At 50.3% G+C, this 23774-nt stretch overlaps 1 protein-coding gene across 1 annotated transcript in view; it reads left to right on the top strand.

Annotated features, from left to right (window-relative positions):
- Positions 1–1938: 1938 nt before the first annotated feature.
- The window catches only part of LOC137650121 (uncharacterized), a 221210-nt gene continuing 199374 nt past the window's right edge, over positions 1939–23774 (top strand). Inside the window, exon 1 of the mRNA XM_068383254.1 lies at positions 1939–2094. Coding sequence (XP_068239355.1) covers positions 1995–2094 — 100 coding nt within the window. The 5' untranslated portion in view covers positions 1939–1994. The remainder of the gene's footprint in view (positions 2095–23774) is intronic.

The following is a 23774-nucleotide window of genomic DNA, read 5'->3' on the forward strand; positions in this document are numbered from 1 at the left end:
GATGGTTCAGAATGATGTCAAAAGTTAATTTACTAAAACATGCGAGGTTTGACAGGAAAGTGAGAGTAGCACATAGGGAAAATTGGATAGGAATAAAGATCCGGCTTCGGAATGGTGGAAGTCAAAGGGGAATCCAAAAAGGTCAAGGAAAGGGATAGCAAATGTGAATAATGAAAGCATTATAGACAAATGCTTTTCAGGAAAAAAAAAAAGTATGCATCGAGTTAATGAAGTATGTGGGTCCTGAGTGAAGGGAATAACGTGATAAACGTATGCAACTATCTTATTGAAGAAAAACTGCCTTAAAGAGGAGTGAATGTAAACGCATTTATTATGCTAGCTAAAAGTGATGAAAGACTTTAAAAACAAATATTGGTATTAGCAAAAATCAGTTTATAAGTGAGAACGAGTCAAAGTATATGGGATAGGCTGGTGGGAAAAAAAAGTCTTTGCTTTGCATAGATATTTAGGAGTAAAATGAAAGATGGTTGTAAGCTGAGAGAATATGGTAAACGAAAAACCATTGCATATATTTCCCTATATACAATAGGGAAATAAGATGAAACCAAATTACGAGTTATCTATTTAGTATAATCATGTAGAATATAGCGTAAAATTAAATCAGATAGATGTTCTGATCACACGAGAAAAGTAGTTACGAGGATTGCTTTAAGTTTTGGTCATCTCATGAGTAGCCTATGCCTAGAGAAACAGATGAGATGGATTCTGGTGTGGCAAAAGGATTAGGAACAGGAACTGGCGGAACAATATAGGAAAAATAAAAATGGAAATAATACTACTTCGAATGTGTGGGTTCAATGAGTTGAGTGTTGCATACGCAACAGTTGATTTTGTGGCAGTCGTTTGCACAGTTAATTTTTTAATGAACTAGAAGATAATGGTGGTGATAGTTGTTTCTCTTTTTAAACACCAATGTTATTGATGAATGAAAATGACTTATTTCTTGTGAGATAGTTATTAATCATTGATTTACAATTGTTTTACTACAAACATTTATTGTTAATGGCAGGACACTTGAAGGGATGCATAAAAGGATTTGGAAACATCCCAATGTGCCGATATGCAACTGCAGTACTGTGCCTGGCAGGAGGGGCAAGAAAAAAAAGTTGCTACACAGGCTTACAAGATCTCTCTCTCTCTCTCTCTCTCTCTCTCTCTCTCTCTCTCTCTCTCTCTCTCTCTCTCTCTCTCATTTCAGATAGTTTTACGTAATATATAAACGGATGTCGATTTTTATAAATGCATAAATTTACCACACCAAATGCCTGATCTCATTACTATGATACATGTTCGACTAATTTAGTTCTATTAAAAGAACCACAGGTATAGTGCTTTATCATGCTACCCTTGTCAGTTGAAATGGGTATTTTTCGAGCCATTTGCGGATTGAGGGCATCGCTCTCGAGTTTTTACGTCGCACATGAACGTCGTCTGCCTATTGCGGTCGTCGACCGAGTTCGTTTAGACACAATCCTTAGGCAATAAAAAACAGTCTCATCTCACCTTAGATTTTACATATGTTTGAATTTAGTCACCGACTTCAACTTATGTTAATTACAAATTGCTGAAAATTGGAATGTGTATTGTCAGATGTCTTAAGATTTAAGATAAAAAAAACAAGTCAGTATTATAATGATGGTAAAATCTTAACTATTGAACCCAAATGTCTCCAACAATTTCAAACAGTTTCATACAAAATCAAAGTCGAACTGTTTATTTCTGTGTGGTGTGTTCGTTTACCTTCTCGATCTAATTCTAACGAAAGTTAACTGAACGCGCCTATGTAGTCAAATGAAACACAAAATATCTTTTCATTTGTTTTACCTCACAAAAAAGGTGATTTCATCTATTTCAACTAAAGTATAATTACATTATGGTAAAACTATCACTAAAGGTCAACTTTTAAGTTCTTAAATAATCTGTAGTTTTTGAAGAAGTGTTGCCTACTATGGATACGCAGTGAACAGCTGATTATGGCAGTCTTCCTACTGAACCACTGCAAGTTTAATGGCTGTAATTTATCATTTCCTAATTTATTAGAGCTTATTCAACACATTGAGGAGATACATATAGGTATGGTGTTTATGTTGTTCAAGTTGGATGATCTTTGGATGTGAAATAATGTGTAGGAATTGTGTTGATATGATTGCCCCTCCCTTCCCTTACCCACCCTCATCAGTACCACCCCCTAAGGTTTGTTTACATTTGTGACTATTGTGGGTTACGCCCCTTGAACTACGCAAAACTAGTGATTTCGTCATTATAACTGTTTGTGTTTTTCTCATGACCGCAACATATAAATATTTTCTTGAGGTGAATGATGTTATCACAATCAATGGGAGAATCTGCATATCTTTGTGTGACATATTGTACTCTATGTACAGGTACTCTGAGGTAATAGGCATAAGTCATTTACCTATAGTGTACAATAGCTTGATTTCAAATGGGACCTTTAGCATAAGGTAAGTAAGGCTGCACATGGCCTATTGATATAGCACTTTAATGAAAATGTTTTGAAAAATTTTGATTGCTGGTGGATTGACTTTAAATTTGGAAATAAATTTCATGCTATGAATATTATGGGTAAATATTTTAAGGGCAATATTGTAAAACTGGAAACCTGAAGTGGAATGTTGTTACTACTGTTATCCTAATTAACTCCATGCATGACCCTCATATTTTCACAAGTAAATGACATTCACTGATTCACATTACCTATTCGATTCAAGTCACCATAGCCTATTCTGTGGTGTTAATAGCCCCTTTTTTGTTGGAAGTCTTAACTAACTCCAAACCAATTCACACTGCTTGGGATTAAATCCGAGTTTACATATCTACAAAAAAAACAGTATTGCCAAAAGAATTCTCCATCATAAATACCAGTACACTCAGTGCTATTTGTACAATACCTAACATAATTTGAAACATTAATGTTTTTACCAATGAACAGTATTCATATCAACTTTTTATTTCAATATCCAAATATTTGTAATACATCTTTATCAATTATATGTTTTATCTCCTTTTTTTTGGTATTAAACAGTTGATGGATTCGACAAAATCGTAATTAGACTTTCCTTTGTTTTAGGGTTACGAGAATAATTTCCACTTTCATCATTTTTTAATTGGCATTTATTCTCAATATAGCCAAATTTTTCACTACAGTAAAAGTAAACTAGCACATATTTGTCATATATTTCACGAACCCCAGCAGAACAATAACTTTATCAACATCATGAATGGCTATTTGAGTTTCAAAATCTCATTTATAATGGTATGGACAGTCCTATATGCGGCAGATACGGTGTCTGAAATCCCATGCTTATCCTCTCATTTAGATTGGGAATTAACTGTAGATAACAGTTGTCAATCGATGCTTTGACCGTATCATCCTCCCTCTATAAGCATGCAAATCATAACTATTTAATAATACTGCATATTCTACTATTTTATCAATTTTAATCATTGTGTCCTCTCTATTGTTTTCATTCATAGAATTAGAAACAGGATAACCATTACAGGTGGTCCTCATATTAAAAATTATAATATCCTTAAGCCTGTTAACAATCTCGGTTTTAATATTAGCAATTATACTTATGAAGACCCTATTATCAACAAGTTATTTTTCTTCAACTGTATCCGTAAGACCTTCTATATGTTCGTCACAGCCACATCTAATAAATCAATATTTTTGTGAAGTTATCAATTCTTGAATCAACTTGAAATGACTTGGATTTTTTTAGATAGATGAATAAATTATAGGTTGATGATCAGAAGCAAGTTTACTAAGTAACCTACTGGTTCTTTCCAATCAGCAATTCTTGAGCTTTATTCGGCAATTACTTTATTTTCTTGTATTGTACTTTTATCAATACAGTACTCTTAGGACATAGCCACTTAATTAGTTTGATATTGCCATCAATGATGCCATCTTGAAAAACACATTTCTTATGATAACGCTCATCCAGTTCACATCTAACCCAATCTGTATCTTTTCCTTTTACATTGGGCAAACAAAACTTCCCCTTTTCCAGCTGTAATCCACGGTCATTCTTTACTGATTTTTTTCCATGTACAACAAAACTAATTTCACCAAGAAAAATAAGTTTTGATCTGGTCAAAATGGGAGGGTACTGTACTTGGCAAGCACATCTGTACCCCACTACTGGTAACACCATTCACCATTTAACGGTAAGCTATGTCATAAAAATGCACGTCGTCTTCTTCATAAATATTTTTACCAAGTTTCTTCCCTTTATGGGATTATAACTCGGATAAGTTCTCCATTTTCTTTGATCAGGGTCACGTCTTCATCTGGTATCTGCCCTGCTACTTTCATATTTGTTGTTTTTCTGGCTGAATATTCCTCATCTATCACATTTTCAAACCATGTTATTTTAGGTCTCTGGTATGTTTTTAGTTTCTGAACACCTTCATATCTCAACCAGTTCCTAGTTCATGATTGTGATCCTTTCACTGTACACCAACGATCCACACACAACATTCCATTTGAGTGTTCCAGTCTTTTTTTTTTATTATTTTACTTGTGAAAATTTTTCAATATTTTCTTTTTATATTCATATAAATACTGTATACATTATATAGATTGTAAACATTTTCAAGTTTTAAGTCATTCTACTCTGCAATAAATATACTGTATGTACATTATTGTAATGTCAATTTCATTAGTGAGCCAACCCTGACAAGTCATTGCTTTTACGGGGTAAAAGATATGCTAGGTTAGTGTTGTTGAGCTATTGAATTTGACTGCACAGTACGATACCTAGGACATAAAGAGTTGCCCATATAATTGTTTTAAACTAGTGGGTAGGCTACGCAATTTCATTTAAAAGCACCCAACCATAAGTTTTAATATTTAGCTTTATTTTTCTATTTCTAGAAATTTAAAGCAAAAGCTATGATCTAATGACACTAGGTAACTTAAAAACTGGGATAGCCTAGTATATCTAAGAGGATGTAATCTGCTCTTATTTACTCATCTTTTGTCAGGTTATGGTTGGGTTTGTATTAAAAGAAATAGAAATGATGATAGAAAAGGTAGAGACATAGTATCCAACCCAAAGCACAGAAAATTGAATAGATCGAGTCCAATAGTGAGGGCATATGGAACTTTAAAAAAGATAAATAGGCTTGATGGATAGGGGCTGCAAAGTAGAAGAGTTACAGAAATGATGACAAGAAGAAATATTTATTGTTCCGTAACTGAAATACAAACCACGCTATTTATTATGGATGATTAATTTTGGCGTAGCTGAAATGACGAGCCATTAGAATTTTAACGAGGGTTTACTACCCCACCGCTAGTTAGTGGTGGGGTAGGGAGGGTAGCATGCTTAACCTCCCCCCTCACACACACCTGTGCTGAGTTTACTTTGCTCTCGGCTCGGATGCTAGACGGATGTGTCCGCTGTCACCCTCGCCTTTCTGACAGCCATTTTGACTGATCTTTTGTTTGCCTTTTCTTTTCTACAGAGTGTTTGTGAAGTTGGCCTCTGTGATGTGGAAGTGTCCCGGTTTACCTGACCGCCCTTGTGGAACTTATATGTCGGCGGTCAAAATGGACCCTCACACCTTACGTCCTTTCTGTACGGCCCAACGTATGTGGTGAGTGTGGGGAGGGGTCTACCTCCCAGTGGGAGAGGTTTTCCTGGCACCGAAAGAAGAAGTCCTAAAGGGATATTTCTCCTTCAAAGAGTTCTTTGAAAGGGGAAAAACCCAAGGCTTCTTCTTCCGTGCCCCAAACCTCCTCCGAAGCTCCCACTCGATCGGTTTCTTCCAAGAAACTGTCGAGTGGTAGTGTAGGCCGCAGTTCTGTTGACTGATCTCGGGGTTTGGGAGAGGGAGTTGCCTCCCATAGCGAGGCAGCTCCTCCTCCTCCCCCGGAGGAGGATATTGATTTTCATGTTAATGTATCTAACCATGATTTGTTACAGCTTTGGGCTTCCTTGGGGCTTCAGGGTTTGCACTTCAAGGAAGCCTTGTTTGACATGATCAAGTTAGGAGCAGCTGTCAAACAGTCTCCGACTTTAGCAGAGCTCGATCCTCTGTCTATCGTCGACGTTGTTGTGGCAGAGGCTTCTGACGAGTTGGGTCAAACCTCTGCTCCTGATGTAGCTGAAGGCTTAGTTCCCCCCTCCGAACATCCTTCGAGGGAGGAACTAAGTCCAACAGTCTCTCCTGCAGGTGATTCTCTCCCTCGGGGGAGTTCATTGACAGAGACTCCTCTTCGGAGGACTGCTGGTTAGCTCGCTGACCCTACGGCCCCCAGACGGCGTATAAGGCGCAAAGCCCGCCTTCCTCTTCGCCGTAGAGGACTTCCCTCGCCCCACAAGGGCGTAAAGAGGCGCCTCTTCGGCTCGTCATCCCCGCAGTCCCCCGCTGAGGAACCTCGTCGTCGATCACCGACCCTGCCAGCTACATCCCTGGACCTCTCTGCAGATCGTTCGCGATCTCCTTCGGTGGAAGGTCGTCCTTGCAAAGGACGCGCCGACCTTCCTCCCGCCAGACTGCTGACCTGCCGTTGCCGTTCCTGGCCGCTGATGCACTGTGGGCGCCCACAAATCCCGTTTTCAAGCGGGCATTGGTCTCTTCAGGGCACAAGGGACTTTCTCTCCTAGAGACTAAGTCCCTTATGCGCCAGGTATCCCCTGCGTGCCATCGATCTCCTACGCGCCAGTGCGCAATTGCGCGCAAGTGCGCTCCAGTTCCAGATCCTGTTAGAGTGCGCCAGCGCTCTCCTGTGCGTCAGTGCTCACCTGTGCGCCAGCGCTCACCTTCGCGTCAGCGCTCACCTTCGCGTCAGCGCTCACCTTCGCGTCAGCGCTCACCTGTGCGCCAACGCTCTCCTGCCCATCAGCGCGCCACTGCGCACCCTCTTCCTGATGCGCGCCATGCATCGTGCCCACGATCTCTTGCACGCCAGCGCTCGCCTACTCGCCAGCATTCTTCGACGCACCAGCTCTCACCTGTGTGCCAACGTTCCCCTGCGCGCCCACGATCTTCGGATCTGGGCGCAAAGGGGAAGATAATCTCTTCCCCTGCTCGTCGGCGCTCTCCAGAATCTTCACCTACGTGCCATCACGCGCAGTCTCTATCGCGCTCCCTGCACGCCCACCTGTTGCAGTTCAAGATGTGCGCCCTCATGCGCGCCCGCGCGCAAGGGATATTTCCCCTGCGCGCACGCGCCCAACGTGTTCACTCAGCATGATCCTGTGTGCCCGCGCGCGCGAACAATCGACTTCACGCGCGAGTGCTTATTCAGCTTGCTGCGCGCTAGCCTCTATCTCCAGAACGCGCCCCTGCGCGCTATTGTTCGCCCACGCGCCCTCACCTGCGCGCCATCGTTCGCCCACGCGCGCCCTCACCTGCGCGCCATCGATCGCCCACGCGCGCCCTCGCCTGCGCACCATCGCTGGCCCACGCGCCATCACTCGCCCATGTGCCATCGCTGGCCCACGCGCCATCGCTCGCCCACGCACCATCACTCGCCCACGCACCATCGCTCGCCCACTCGCCAACGCGGGCCCTCGCCTGTGCGCCATCGTTCGCCCACGCGCGCCCTCACCTGCGCGCCATAGATCGTCCACGCGCGCCCTCGCCTGCGCACCATCGCTGGCCCACGCGCCATCACTCGCCCACGTGCCATCGCTGGCCCACGCGCCATCGCTCGCCCATGCGGTCTCGCCCGCTCGCCATTGCCCGCTCACCATCACCTACGTGCACCCGAGGGCGATTTAGGCGGAATTCCATCGCGCCAGCGCCAGTACGACCACCAACGCGATCCCACTCGCGTGGCTGTGGGACGATGCACAGCTAGGTCACCGTCATCGCTCCCCCCCCCCCCCCCCGGTAAGCGCAGAACAGCGTGCTTGCCGGAGGGGGGGGGGAGAACTCCAGATAGGTCCAGGAACTTGCCTTCTTCCTTTCAGGCTGACCCTGCTTTGGTAACTCCTCCCAGGGATCGAACGATCCCCTTCCCTCCAGAGGGGGTTTCTGACAGCGCAGCTGTCAGTCGACAGCCCTGGTTTGGATCCCTTGTCAGAGCGGTTGTACAGGCTTTCAAGACTGTTCTCTCTGAACTAGGACACAAATCAGTGGCAGTTTCGACTCCCCTTAAGAGGAAGAGAGGAGGAGTGGACTTGGTAACTTCTCCAAGGGGGAAGTTGACTCCTCGGAAGTCTTTGAGGAAGGCTCCCTCCCCCCCAGACTTTCTCTCCCTGCCCTTCGGACGAGGATTTCCCGTCCTCAGGGGAGTCCTGTGAGGTGAGGCGTTCCCCCATCGCACCAATGAGGGAAACCCCACCCCGTGCAGAGAAGTCCTCTTGGGTAGGGTTGGAGAAGAGCCTCCCACCATCACTTCTGGAGTCCTGTATCCCTCCCAGGAGGCAGTCGAAGGACTCCAAGACAGTTCCGAAGTTGTCCTCAAGGATTAGACCTGAGCCAGCCAAGCCCTTGGAGAACGTCCACGAGTCCCCCCGAGAAGAGCCTTCGGGGACAGGAGACTTTGCTGCCAGGCCTTCAGGAGGGGAGCTTCAGGAGTCAGAACATGCTTTCTGGCAAGTTCTGACCCTTATGAGGAATCTCAACGGGTTCTCAGACCCAGAGATTCCTCCTCGTGAGGGCAAGGACACGGTCCTGGACCGAGTCTTTGGTACTCAGAAACCCGCTAGAGCCAGTGTGGCTTTGCCTTGGTCCCAAGGGGTTAAGAGTGCCAGAGATAAGATTGAGGGCCAGCTCTCCGAGCTTGCCTCCTCCAGCCGGTCCAGCACCGGGAACTAACTCCTCCTGCCTCCTCGTGTCCATCAGAGGAGGTACTTCGAGATCATGGAGGAGACTTGTTTAGCTCTTCCTTTGCACCATTCTTTGGAATAGCTTACCAAGGGACAGCCAGGAGAAGGTAGCAAAGTGTGCCATGCAGGCAACTTTGTGGCTGGACATCTGGCTAGGTCTCTAGGCATCCTGCTACGATCTGAGGACCTGTCCAAGGAATGTACCAGGAAGGCCATGGAGACATTTCTACTCTCAGGCACTCGTACCATCGATTTCTAACCCACCAAGTCTCGAACTTGTCGGCTAACACCATCTTGAAGTGTCGAGATGCGGTGTCTGAGAGGTTCCTCCAGAAAGTCCCTAACACTGAGATCAGCAGGCTCAGACATTCTTCCATCTTGGGGAGAAATCTGTTTGAGCCTAAGGACGTGGAGCAGGCAGCTGAGAGGTAGAGGAAGTCCAACCAGGACTCTCTCCTGCAGAGGGCTTTAACATCTAAGCCCTATAAACCTCCAGCAACCCAGCAACCACGTCCTACCAAGACGACGAAACCGGTAACGGCAGCGAAGACAACGGTGTCAAAGCCCTTTCCTGTCAAAGACAAGAAAGGCAAAAAGTCCTCCAGGGGAGGGAAAAATCCTAGAGGGAGTGGCTGAGGCCGCAAACGCTAGGATTGGCAGTCCCCCTTCATGTCCACCAGTAGGGGGATGCCTGCAAAGTTGCGCAAGCAGGTGGCAGCAACTCGGGGCCGATTCCTGGATGATTTCCGTAATCAGTCAAGGATATCACGTCCCGTTCACAACATCTCTACCTCCCCTGACAGCGAATCCAGTGTCGTTGAGCTCCCTTGCCATGGGATCGGCAAGGGGGCAAGCCCTTCGGGCAGAAGTCGAGACCATGTTGAAGAAGGGCGCTCTCCAAGAGGTCGTCGACGGGTCCCCAGGCTTCTTCAGTTGACTCTTTCTTGCAAAAAAGGCGTCTGGAGGCTGGAGACCAGTCATCGACCTCTCAGCTCTGAACAGGTTTGTCAAGCAGACCCTGTTCAGCATGGAGACGGCAGACACGGTCAGTTTTGCAGTGAGACCGCAAGACTTCATGTGTACACTGGACCTGAAGGATGCATGCTTCCAGATCCCAGTCCATCCGTCTTCAAGGAAGTACTTAAGATTCAGCCTAGACAACAAGATCTACCAGTTCAAGGTGCTGTGTTTCGGTCTCTCCATATCACCACAGATTTTCACACCAGAGTGTTCACCCTAATATCATCGTGGGCACACAGGATCGGCATTCGTCTCCTCCGTTATCTGGATGACTGGCTGATCCTAGCAGACTCGGAGTCAGCCCTTCTTCTGGGACTTTGCCAAGATCTGGGGATCATGGTAAATCTCGAGAAGTCTTCTCTGCTTCCTACTCAAAGACTGGTATATCTAGGCATGATTATAGACACCAATCTCCACAAAGCCTTCCCATCAGACGACAGGATAGCAAGGCTGAGGAGGGTCGCGAGTCCTTTCCTCAGACGAGAAGAGCTTCCAGCCCAATCGTGGCTACGTCTCCTCGGTCACCTCTCATCCTTGGTCCGTCTAGTTCCCAACGGTCGCCTCAGAATGAGATCTCTCCAATGGCGACTCAAGTCCCGGTGGAATCAGGGTCACGATTCCCCGGACATCATGATCCCTATGGGTCCTGCGGAACAGACGGGCCTTCAGTGGTGGGTGACAGACGAGAACCTACGAAGGGGAGTGGATCTTCTCGTCCCTTCCCCGGATTTGATGCTGTTTTCGGATGCCTCAAAGAAAGGGTGGGGGGCCCGTGTTCTGCATCACAGGACCTCAGGCCTGTGGTCAGAATCAGAAAAGTGCTTCCATATAAATCTGCTAGAAATGAAGGCCGTATTCCTGGCCCTTCAACAGTTCCACAATACCTGGTTGGTCACTCTGTGGTGGTGATGAGCAACAACACCACAGTAGTGGCTTACATCAACAAGCAAGGAGGTACCTTTTCAAAGCAGCTATCCCATCTTGCAGTAGAGATACTGAGATGGACCGAAGTCCACTCGATTCCACTATCGGCTTCATTCCAGGCAAGGGGAATGTGCTCGCCGACAGTCTGAGCAGAGCGTCTCAGATAGTGAGTACCGAGTGGTCTTTGGATCATCTAGTAGCCAACAAGTCCTGACTTTGTGGGGTTCCTCGACTGTAGATCTGTTCGCTACAACGCTGAACTTCAAGCTCCCACTGTACTGCTCCCCAGTCCCGGGTCCCAAGGCACTCTGGCAAGATGCCTTCCAACAACGGTGGGACAACATCGACGTGTACGCCTTTCCCCCGTTCTGTCTGATGAGGAGGGTGCTCAACAAGACCAGAATATCGGTCAATCTCTCGATGACCCTTATAGCTCTGCTATGGCATCACGCGGAATGGTTTCCAGACTTTCTGCAATTCCTAACGGAACTTTTGAGAGAGCTCCCTCCACGACACGAGCTACTCAAACAACCGCACGCCAACATCTTTCACAAAGCCTTAGCTTCGCTACGACTTCACGCCTGGAGACTATCCAGTATCTCCTCGCAGAGAGAGGATTTTCGCAACAAGTTGCGAACAGGATGTCTGGACACCTGCGAAGGTCATCCGCAGGGGTCTACCAGGCAAAGTGGAGAGTTTTCTGTGGTTGGTGTCGTGGAAGGGGTATCTCTCCACTCGATGCCACTATTCCAGCAATAGCAGAGTTCTTCGTGTATTTGCGAGAAGAAATGTGCCTTTCAGTCTCGGCAGTGAAAGGCTATCCCTCAGCCTTAAGTCTAGCCTTCAGGTTCAAAGGAGTGGACATTTCTTTCTCGCTGGAACTTTCCCTACTCATACGAAGTTATGAACTTACCTGCCCTCAGTCGGAAGTGAGTCCTCCTCCATGGAACGTGGTTTGAGTTCTCAGGTCTCTTAAGAGACCTCCCTACGAACCATTACGCCAGGCTTCAGATCGCTACCTAACTTGAAAGACGGTGTTCCTACTAGCTTTGGCCTCGGCCAAGCGAGTCGGTGAACTTCATGGTCTCTCGTATGACATCGCCCATTCAAGGGGATGGGGGGAGGTAACGTTCAGATTCGTCCCTGAGTTTGTTGCTAAGACTCAGAATCCGGGAGTGCCGGACCCTAGGTTCAACTCTTTCCAGATATCGAGTCTTCATTCTGTAACAGATGACCCAGACCATCTCCTACTGTGTCCAGTGAGGAGTCTGAGGCTATATCTCAAAAGAACGGCTACAGTTCGTCCCCAAGTGCAGGCATTGTTTGTGAGCATTTGGAGAACAAAGAGGAGGGTTACCAAGAATACTATCTCGGCATGGATTCGTAGGGTGATCCATCTGTCCCGGAATCCTGACCCTCCTCCGTCACGTCTCCCTAGAGCACATGATGTCGGGGGTAGCTACGTCCCTGGCCTTCAAGAAGAACTTTTCAGTGACGCAGGTTCTACAAGCAGGGGTGTGGAAGCGTCAGACGACCTTCACAGCCCACTACCTGCAAGACGTGACCCACAGGAGGCTCGATTCGTTCTCTATTGGCCCTGTGGTGGCTGCACAACAGCTGGTTTAAAGCCTCAGGCTCCTTAATGGACAAGTAGCAGAAGGTTGAAGGCATTGTTACCCAGTCTTAGTCTGCATGAATGAAAAGGTTTGTCTGGCCCTTATTCTTTTCTTTATCCTCCCCTCGCTTGGGGAAAGCAGCATCCTGGGTTCTCTGCACAGCTGACCTCGAACCACTGCAGGTAAACCATGTTTTCTTGTGTTTCTAGTATTAAACTAATACTGTCACGTCCCCATACCCTGACGAGGTGGTATTGGGAGAGTCCTAGCCTAAAGTTTCCATCTAAAGGACTTCAGGTCAACTTCCTAGGACGAGTCACACTTCATACCTTCACACAGCTTACGTAGGCCGCAGCCCTTGCGCAGCAAGGTTGTAGCGAGGTGCAGGGACTCCTTATTGTTGAGTGCTGACACACTCAGATACTGAGTCCCCGGGCAAAGCCAAAAGCCAGTACTGGCTAGGACTTGCCACCCTTCCTAAGGGGTGAGTCACCCATATTAAATAACGTGGTTTGTACTTCAGTTACGGAACTAATGACAAATTCGTACGTAATTTGTATTTTTCCTAACTATACAAACCTTAGCTATTTAATCAAACTTGCCCGCCAGCTCAAGCACAGGTGTGTGTGTGTGTGTGTGGGGGGGGGGTTAGCAAGCTACCCTACCTACCCCCCGCTAACTAGCGGTGGGGTAGTAAACTCTCGGTAAAATTCTAATGGCTCGTCATTACAGCTACGCCGAAAGTAATTACCCATATTAAATAGCTAAGGTTCGTATAGTTAGGAAAAATACAATTGTTCCGTAACTAAAATACAAACCACGCTATTTACCTGGGGTAATTACTTCGGCGTAGCTGAATGACGAGCCATAAAAGTTTTAATGAGGGTTTCCTATCCCGCCGCTAGTTAGCGGGGGGTAGGGAGGGGTAGCTAGCTACCCCCCCCCCACACACACACACACCGGTGAAAGGCCCACTTTACTTTTGGCTCGGGTAGAGAACAGACCTGTCTGTGCTCTCCCTCTCTTTGATTGCCATAATTAATCTGTCTTTTTTGCTTTTTCTTTTTCGCAGTGTGACTGAAGTTGGCCTCTACCGTTATGCGTACGTGCCCTGGACTTCCTGGCCGCCCTTGTGGGACCTTTATGTTGGCGGTCGATAGTGGTAACGTATGTATTGAATGTAGGGAGTGGTCTACCTCCCAGTGGGAGAGGTTTGCCCCGCGCCGTAAGAAGAAGGCCAAAAGGGATCTTTCTCCTTCAGAGGCTTCTCTGAAAAGAGAAAATTCCAGGACTTCTTCTTCCGTTGCCCTTTCCTCCTCCGAAGCTCCCCCTCGAGCGGCCTCTTCCGAGAGGCCAGCGAGTGGTAGCGTAGACCGCTGTGCTTTTGACCGATCCCGGGGTGCGGGAGAGGTAGTTGCCTCCCATAGCGAGGCAGCTGCCCCTTCTCCCCCGGAGGAGGGTTTTGTTTCTAACAATGATTTATTGCAGCTTTGGGCTTCCGTGGGGCTTCAGGGTTCGCCCTCCTAGGAAGCCCTGTTTGACATGATCAAACTGGGTGCAGCCATCAAACAATCGCCAACTACAGCGGAGATAGATCCTCTGTCTGTGGTTGACGTTGTTGTGACGGAGACATCCCGTGGGTCTAGCCAAACTCCCGTTCCTGTGGCTGAGGTAGCTGAAGGCTTAGACTCTCTCTCCGAACATCCTTCGAGGGAGGATCTAAGTACCACAGTCTCTCCTGCCGGCGATTCTCCTCCTCGGGGGAGTTCGCTTACAGAGACTCCTCTTCGGAGGCCCATCGATGGTTAGCTTGCTGATCCCACGCCCCCTCGTGGGCGTATAAGGCGGAAGGCTCGTCCTCCCCTTCGCCATAGAGGCTTTCCTTCCCCTTACAAGGGGGTTAAGAGGCGCCTCTTCGGCTCGTCATCGCCACAATCCTCTGCGGAGGAGACGACTCGCCATTCTCCTGTCCTGCCAGCTACCAACCTAGACCTCTCTGGGGATCGTTCGCGATCCCCTTTGGAGGATGGTTGTCCTTCGGGACATTGTGACCTGTCGCCCAGACCATCCACTTCCAGAGTTCCTGATGCGCGTGATGCGCCACCTGATACTGCCACTGCGCAGTCTCCGGGCCCTTCGGGGCTGAAGGGTCTTGAGCGCAAAACTGCGCCTCTTGCCCTCAAGCGCCAGGCACCACCTGAGCGCTCGCCTGCTGATGTTGCTGCTGTTCCTGACTTAGCTCCTCGGCGCTCACCCTCAGGCGTTCGCACCTCCGTTCCTGTTACGCGCCAGGGTCCCCCTGCACGCCCACGCCCTTCGGCGCCCTCCAGCAATTCCTGAGATAGCGTGCCAGCGCTCACCTGCGCATACGCGCCCAGTTCCTGACACGGCGCTCCAGCGCTCACCTGCGCATATGCGCCCACCAGTGCCCCAGAGGCCACCTGCACCATCGCGCCCACCAGCAGTTCCTGAGATAGCGCGCCAGCACTCACCTGCGCATACGCGCCCAGTTCCTGACACGGCTCTCCTGCGCTCCTGCGCTCACCAGCGCATACGCGTTCACCGGTGCCCCAGCGGCCACTTGCGCTCACTCGCCCTCCAGCGCCTCGGCGCCCTCCAGTTCCTGCATCGTTGCGTGCGGTCCAGGAGGCACCTAAGCTGGCGCACAGGCGCCCACAGGTTCCCACGGACTCGTCGCGCCCGTCTGAGGAGACGCGCGACACGCGCCCACGCGCGGTTCCAGCTCCAGCGCCCACGCGCTCACCAACGCGCCCTCGCGCTGCGACATCTCAGCGCGTCGCCCAGGAGGCTACCAAGTTAGCGCATGGGCGCTCACGGCCGCTTCTGGCCTCTCCCTCCAGACCGCGCAAGCTTGCTTCTGATGCAACCGCGCACGACGCTCCGGTAACGCGCCCTGTTCCTGCTACACGTCCCGTTCCTGTATTCAAGGCGACTAAGGTAGCCCTTCAGCGAACACCAGAGCCTCCTCATCCAACGGCACGCCCTGCGCAGCCGCCGCAACAACGCACTCCGGTGCGACCGCATCCTGATACGCGCCCACGATCGCTGGCGCGACCAACGCGCCCATGGGCGAGTATGCCGGTCTTATCAGACCAGCGCCAACCTCCGTACCAACGCTCCATCCAGGTCGCTTGAGACCCTGCTCCAGCTCTCTCGGCCGGTTCTTCCGGACACGCGGTCAGGCGCCCCCGTTATCTCGCGTCCTTCGGGGCCGCACCAGGTCGCTGCGCGCCCGCGCGTTCGGCCGCCTCTGGCTCCTGCTCGCCCGTGCGTTCGGCCGCCTCTGGCTCCTGCTCGCCCGCGCGTTCGGCCGCCTCTGGCTCCTGCTCGCCACATGCCCTCACCATCGCGTACGTGCTCTCGCGACCACTCTCCCGCTCCAGCTGCTGCGCATTCGCGCGCCCCGCGCGCCATCGCTCCTGAATACCCGGCTGCGCGCCATCGCGCCCGCCCCCGCCCGTGCGCCATCGCGCCCCCGCCCGTGCGCCATCGCGCCCGCCCCCGCGCGCCATCGCGCCCGCGCCCGCCCCCGCCCGCGCGGATGCGTGCGCGAGTTTCCAGTATCGTGCCAGCCATTCACGCGCGACCCTGACCAGGGCCCGGCTTACGAGCCCCAGCACGAGCGCTGCCAGGCGGACTCCTCTTCGTCGCGTTCTCCTCCCCGCAAGCGCAGACCAGCGCGCTCGCCGGAGGAGGGGCGCTTCCCGGACAGGTCTAGGGACTCTTCTCTTTCAGCGCTGCAGGCGAACCCTCGTTTGTCGACTCCTCCTAGGGATCCGTCGATCCCATTCCCTCCAGAGGGTGTGTCTGACAGTGCGACTGTCAGACAGCAGCCCTGGTTCGGCACCCTAGTCAGGGCCCTTGTGGAGGCTATCAAGCCCGCCCTCTCTGATTCGGGCCACGAACCAGCGGCAGCTTCCTCCCCCCTGAAGAGGAAGAAAGGAGTCTCTCCCGTGGAACCTCCTCCGAGGCCTATTCTGTCTCCGCGCAGATCCTTGCGCAAGGCTCCTTCTCCCCCCCAGACCTTCTCGCCCTCCCCTGCGGAGGAGGATTACCCCTCCTCAGGAGAGTCGGATGATCCGGAACACTCCCCCATCGCACCAATGGGGGAGGCTCCGCCTCTCCCCGAGAGGTCTTCTCGTCCAGAGGTGGAGAAGAGCCTGCCCCATTCCCTGCTCGAGTCCTGTATCCCGCCCAGGAGGGAGCCTAAGGACTCTAAGACGATTCCCAAATCATCAGCAAGGATCAGGCAGGAACCGTCTAGAGCCGTCGAGGATGTCCACGTGTCCCCCCAGGAAGAGCCACTGGGGACGGGAGACTTCGCTGGAAGTCCTTCGGGAGGAGAGCACCAGGAGTCAGAACACGCATTCTGGCAAGTCCTGACCCTCATGAAGAACCTTAATGAGATCCCAGACCCTGAGGTCCCACCTCGTGAAGGGAAGGACACGGTCCTGGACCGCATCTACGGCACCCAGAAACCCTCTAGGGCCAGTGCAGCTTTGCCCTGGTCTCAGGGGATGAAGAGTGCCAGGGACAAGGTCAAGGGCCAGCTCTCTGAGCTTGCCTCCTCCAGCAGATCGAGTGCCGGTAATAAGCTCCTCCCTCCTCCTCGAGTCCACCAAAGGAGGTACTTCGAGATCCTCGAGGAGTCTTGTCTGAGTCTTCCCTTACACCACTCCGTGGAAGAACTCACAGGGGGAGTCCCTCTTGAGAGACTCTCCAACCGGCACGTGTCCTTCTCAGCCAGCGAGATCCTGAGCCAGGAGAAGGTCACCAAGTGCGCCATGCAGGCGACTTCGTGGCTCGACTTCTGGCTGGGGTCTCTAGGCATCCTGGTGCGATCCGAGAACCTCTCCAAAGAAAGCACCAGGAAAGCGCTGGAAACCTTTCTTCTCTCGGGCACACGGACCATTGAGTTTCTGGCCCACCAAGTCTCGAGCTTGTGGGCCAATACGATCCTCAAGCGTCGGGACGCTGTGGCCGAGAGGTTCCATCTTAAGGTACCCAGTGCAGAGGCTAGCAGGCTCAGACACTCTTCCGTTCTCGGTAAGAGCCTGTTTGAGCCTAAGGATGTGGAGCTCACGGCTGAGAGGTGGAGGAAGTCCAACCAGGATTCTCTCATCCACAGGGCCCTGACATCAAGGCCCTACAAACCTCCAGCAGTCCAGCAGCCCCGTCCAGCTAAGGACACAAAGAAGACGACCACAGCGAAGCCCAAGGTGTCCAAGCCCTTTCCTGCCAAGAGCAGAAGGGGTAAGAAGTCCTCCAGGGGAGGCAAAAACCCTAGAGGTACCAGCCGAGGCCGGAAGCGCTAGGGTTGGCAATCCCCTTGCATGTCTACCAGTGGGGGGATGCCTACAGAGTTGCGCGACAAGGTAGCAGCAACTCGGCGCGGATGCCTGGATGATCTCCGTGATCTCTCTAGGTTATCGCGTCCCGTTCACAGCCTCTCTACCTCCCCTGACAGCGAATCCAGTGTCGTTGAGCTCTTTTGCCATGGGATCGGCAAAAGGGCAGGCCCTCCGGGCCGAAGTCCTGACCATGTTGGAGAAGGACGCTCTCCAGGAGGTTGTAGACGGGTCCCCAGGCTTCTTCAGTCGACTCTTTCATGTGAGAAAGGCGTCTGGAGGCTGGAGACCAGTCATCGACCTCTCGGCCCTGAACGGTTTGTCAAGCAGACTCCGTTCAGCATGGAGACGGCAGACACGGTCAGACTTGCAGTGAGACCACTAGACTTCATGTGCACACTGGACCTGAAGGACGATCACTTCCAGATCCCAATCCATCCGTCTTCAAGGAAGTACCTAAGATTTTGCCTAGACAACAAGATCTACCAGTTCAAGGTGCTGTGTTTCGGTCTCTCCACAGCTCCTCAGGTGTTCACCAGAGTATTCACCATCATCTCTTCGTGGGCCCACAGAATCGGCATCCGTCTCCTTCGTTATTTGGACGACTGGCTGATCCTAGCGGACTCGGAGGCAACCCTTCTTCGCCACCAAGACAGACTCCTCGAAGTTTGCCAGGATCTTGGGATCGGGGTAAATCTCGAGAAATCCTCCCTGCAGCCCTCTCAGAAACTGGTATATCTAGGCATGGTCATAGACACCAATCTCCACAAAGCCTTCCCATCAGACGAAAGGATAGCAAGGCTGAGGAAGGTTGCGAGACCTTTCCTCAATCGACAAGAACTCCCAGCCCAATCGGGGCTTCTTCTCCTCGGCCACCTCTCCTCCCTGAACCGTCTCGTTCCCAACAGTCGCCTCAGAATGAGATCCCTCCAGTGGCGACTCAAGTCTCGGTGGAGTCAAGGACACGACTCCCCGGACACCTTGATCCCGATGGGACCTGTGGAACGGGCGGACCACAGTTGGTGGGTGGCAGACGAGAATCTACGAAAGGGAGTGAATTTTCTCGTCCCTTCCCCGGATTTGATGCTGTTTTCGGACGCATCAAACAAGGGGTGGGGGCCCACGTTCTGAGCCACAGGACCTCAGGCCTGTGGTCAGAATTAGAAAAGTACCCTCACATAAACCTGCTAGAAATGAAGGCCGTATTCCTAGCACTTCAGAAGTTCCACCAAGTCCTGGCGGGCCACTCTGTGGTGGTGATGAGCGACAACACCACAGTGTTGGCTTATATCAACAAGCAGGGAGGTACCTTTTCGGAACAGCTATCCCATCTTGCAGTAGAGATCCTGAGATGGTCCGAAGTCCACTTGATTTCACTAGCGGCTCGCTTCATTCCAGGCAAAAGGAATGTGCTTGCCGACAGTCTGAGCAGAGCGACGCAGATAGTGAGTACCGAGTGGTCTTTGGATCCTCAGATAGCCAACAAAGTCCTGACTTTGTGGGGTTCCCCGACGGTGGATCTGTTCGCTACGGCGCTGAACACCAAGCTCCCGCTGTACTGCTTCCCAGTCCCGGACCCCAAGGCTCTCTGGCAGGATGCCTTCCAACAACGGTGGGACAACGTCGATGTGTACGCCTTTCCCCCGTTCTGTCTGATGAGGAGGGTACTCAACAAGACCAGAACATCAGTCGATCTCTCAATGACCTTGATAGCTCCGCTATGGCATCATACTGAGTGGTTCCCGGACCTTCTGCAGCTCCTCACGGAGATCCCGAGGGAGCTCCCTCCACGTCGCGAGCTACTCAAACAACCACACTCCAACATCTACCACAAAGCCGTAGCTTCGCTTCGACTTCACGCCTGGAGACTCCAGCATCTCCTCACAGAGAGAGGATTTTCGCAGCAAGTTGCGAACAGGAGGTCTGGCCACCTGCGCAAGTCATTCGCAGGAGTCTACCAGGCGAAGTGATGAGTTTTCTGTGGTTGGTGCCGTGGAAGGGGTATCTCTCCCCTCGATGCCACTTTACCAGCAATAGCGGAGTTCCTCGTTTATCTGCGGGAGGAAATGCGCCTTTCAGTCTCGGCAGTGAAAGGCTATTGCTCAGCCTTAAGTCTTGCCTTCAGGCTCAAAGAAATAGACATTTCCTCCTCGCTGGAACTGTCTCTCCTCATACGGAGTTACGAACTTACCTGCCCTCAGTCGGAAGTGAGACCTCCTCCTTGGAACGTGGTACAAGTTCTCAGGTCTCTTAAGAGACCTCCCTACGAACCATTACGCCAGGCTTTTGATCGCCACCTTACCTGGAAGACGGTGTTCCTGCTAGCTTTGGGCTCGGCCAAGCGAGTCGGTGAACTTCATGGTCTCTCCTACGACGTCGCCCATTCAAGGGGATGGGGGGAGGTAACGTTCAGCTTCGTCCCTGAGTTTGTTGCCAAGACTCAGAGCCCGGGAGTGCCGGACTCAAGGTTTGACTCCTTCCAGGTTTCGAGTCTCCGTTCTGTAACAGATGACCCAGACCATCTCCTACTGTGCCCAGTCAGGAGTCTGAGGTTGTATCTTAAAAGAACAGCTGCAGTTCACCCCCAGGTGCGAGCTTTGTTCGTGAGCACCGGGGAGACGAAGAGGAGGATCACCAGAAATACCATCTCGGCCTGGATTCGCAAGGTAATTCATCCGGCCTTGAATCCTGACCCTCCTCCGTCACGTCGCCCTAGAGCGCATGACGTCAGGGGCATGGCTACGTCCCTGGCCTTCAAGAACTTTTCAGTGACGCAGGTCCTGCAAGCTGGGGTGTGGAAGCGTCAGACCACCTTCACGGCCCACTACCTGCAAGACGTGACACACAGGAGGCTCGATACGTTCTCTATCGGCCTTGTGGTGGCTGCACAACAGCTAGTCTAACCTCAGGCTCCTTATTGGACAAGTAGCAGAAGGTTGAGGGCATTGTTACCTGGTTTTAGTCTGTGTGAATGAAAAGATCTGTCTGGCCCTTTTCTTTTCATCATCCTCTCCTCCCTTGGAGAAGGCAGCATCCTGGGTCCTTTGCACAGCTGACCTCGAACCTCTGCAGGTAAGCCATGCTTCCTTGTGTTCCTAGTATTAAGTTGTAATACTGTCATGAACCCATACCCTGACGAGGTGGTATTGGGAGAGCCCTAGCCTAGATTTCCATCTGAAGAACTCCAGGTCAACTTCCTAGGACGAGTGACTGCTCACCTTCACACACAGCTTACGTAGGCCGCAGCAGTCTCACAACTGCCAGCGAGGAGCAGGGACCCCCTCACCCCATGAATTCGTTCAAACTCGGGTTCCGGGTCCCCGGGCAAGCCAAAGCCAGTATGGCAGAGTACTTACCACCATTCCTAAGGGTTAAGTTACCCCATGTAAATAGCGTGGTTTGTATTTCATTTCTGGGTCGACCTGTGGCGGCCGGTGAAAAGAGTCCTTCTTATATATCTTTTCTGATAAACCTTCCTTCTTTTTGGACTATTTAGTATGGAATTTTTTTGTGGTGCTCTCGGCCTTTTTTAACATTCGTGGATTTATTTCGTTATGTCCGAAGCTCCATCTTCACACATTCCAATGTCAAGTACCATAGTTTGTTTTGACAGCTTTTTATAGTACCGGGCTTTTGTTTTATACCCAGTATAGTTTGTTTTATTATTCCCGTCTGGCCCTTCTTGGCGGCCATTGTTTGTTCACTTGTTTGGGAATTCATCTTTGTCTGCCCGTTTAGTACTTTGTCACTTAGGTTCTTGGTTAAGTCCTGGCCTTATGCCTTTAGAACCGTTATTATTTTTGTGTTTTTATGCTCATGGTACTTTTTGCTAGCAAGTCCAGCCTAAGAACGAGTTAGCGGTCTAGCTTTGGTATTGTTTAGTACCCGCCCCTCCGGGGCGTTTGTCACTCGGCTGTGCTATTTATTTTAGGTTTTAGCAGCTGCTATTCTTCGTTTGTTGTCTTATCTTGATGTACATTTTTATTTTATACGTTTATATTAGTGTTGTGTGATTTTTAGTCCTGATTTTATGTCCAAGAGAGCGAGAGCTTGGGGTCCTCGTTTTCTGTTCGCAGGCACGAGTTACCCCTTTCTCTCGTTTTACGGAACAAATGACAAATTCGTAGATAATTTGTGTTTTTCCTAACTATACAAACCTTAAATATTTACACATATGTGCCCACCAGCCCTGTCCCCCAAGATAAATCCTACCCCGGTGTGTGAGGGGGGGGGGTTTAGCTAGCCACCCCTCCCTACCCCCCGCTAACTAGCGGCGGGGTAGGAAACCCTCGTTAAAACTTTTATGGCTCGTCATTCAGCTACGCCGAAGTAATTACCCCATGTAAATAGCTAAGGTTTGTATAGTTAGGAAAAATACAAATAATCTACGAATTTGTCATATTACCTACGAATTTGTCATTTCAATCCAAGGACCAGAAAGGTGGGAAGTGTTTCAGTGGAAGGAAAGGTGGTAGAGGAGGCGGCCAAGATGGCCGCTCCTGCTGGGGAGGGCAATCCTCTCGTCAGACCACCACTGTGAGGATGCCTGCAACTCCTCTGGCAGAAGTGGCAGCCTCACAGGGCCAATCCCTGGACAATTGCAGTGGTCAGTTCAGGGTGTCACGTCCCTTTCATACAATCTCCCCCCCCTCCTCTGATTTAGAATCCAATTCCTCTAAGCTCCTATGTGAAGGGATCAGTAAAGGAGCTGGCTGAAGTCCAGACCATGCTGCAGGAGGGCCCTCTCAGGATAAGATCCCTCCAATAGCATCTCAAGTTCTTTTGGGACCAGTGCACTGGGTCCTCGGACACCCTAGTGCCAATAAGCCAGGAACAACTAATGGATCTTCAATGGTGGGTAGCAGAGGAGAATCTCTACAAGGGACAAGATCTTCTCGTCCCTCCTCTTGATTTTTTGCTCTTCAGAGATGCATCAAAACAAGGGTGGTGGGCCCACTTGCTGCACCACACAATCTCAGGCCTTCGGTCCGAATCCGAAAGGTACCAGCGCATAAATCTCTTAGAGATAAGAGCAGCCCCGTAGCTCTCAAACAGTTCCAACAATTGCTGGCGGGTTACTTGGTGGTGTTGATGAGCGACAGCACCACAGTAGTGGCTTACAGAAATAAACAAGGCAGTACCTTTTCGCTGCAACTATACCATCTTGTAGTAGAGATACTAAGATGGGCAGAACATTATTCGTTAACACTGTCAGCTCTCTTCGTTTCGGGCAGAAGGAATGTGCTCGCAGGCAATCTGAGCAGAGCGACTCAAGATAGTGGGATCCAAATGGTCTTTGAATCCTCTGATAGCTAACAAAGTCCTGACGTTGTGGGGTTCCCCGACTGTGGACCTGTTCGCAACATCCCTGATCTTCAGGCTCCCACTTTACTGTTCCCCAATCCCGGACCCTCAGGGTCTATGGCAGAATGCATTCCGACAGTGGTGGGACAACATCAATGTGTACGCCTTTCCCCCATTTTGTTTAATGAGAGGCTTGCTCAACAAAACCAGAGCATCCAAAAAATCTAATGATGACCATCATAGTTCTGCTATGGCATCATGCAGAATGGTTTCCAGATCTTCTGCAACTGGTAGTAGATCACCTGAGAGAACTTCCTCCACATCCAGATCTACTCAAACAACCACACACCAACATCTATCACAAGAACATCCACTTGTTTCGGCTTCACGCCTGGAGGCTATCCAGCGTCTCCTCTCACAGAGAGGCTTTTTGCGACAAGCTGAGAAAAGAATGTCCAAACATCTATGTAAGTCCTCCACGGCAGTGTACCAGGCCAAGTGGACAGTCTCCTGTGGTTGGTGTTGTAGAATGGGTATCTCTCCTATTGATGCCACTATTCCTGTAATAGTAGAGTTCCTTATTTACCTTTAAGCGGAAAAACTCCTTTCAGTTTCGGCGATGAAGGGCTATTGCTCAGCCATGAGCCTAGCCTTTAAATTGAATGGAGTAGTTTTTCCTCTTCGCTGGAGCTTTTTTTACTCATTATGAG

The sequence above is a fragment of the Palaemon carinicauda genome, chromosome 11 (genome assembly GCF_036898095.1).
Source record: "Palaemon carinicauda isolate YSFRI2023 chromosome 11, ASM3689809v2, whole genome shotgun sequence".
NCBI classification, from domain to species: Eukaryota; Metazoa; Arthropoda; class Malacostraca; order Decapoda; family Palaemonidae; genus Palaemon; species Palaemon carinicauda.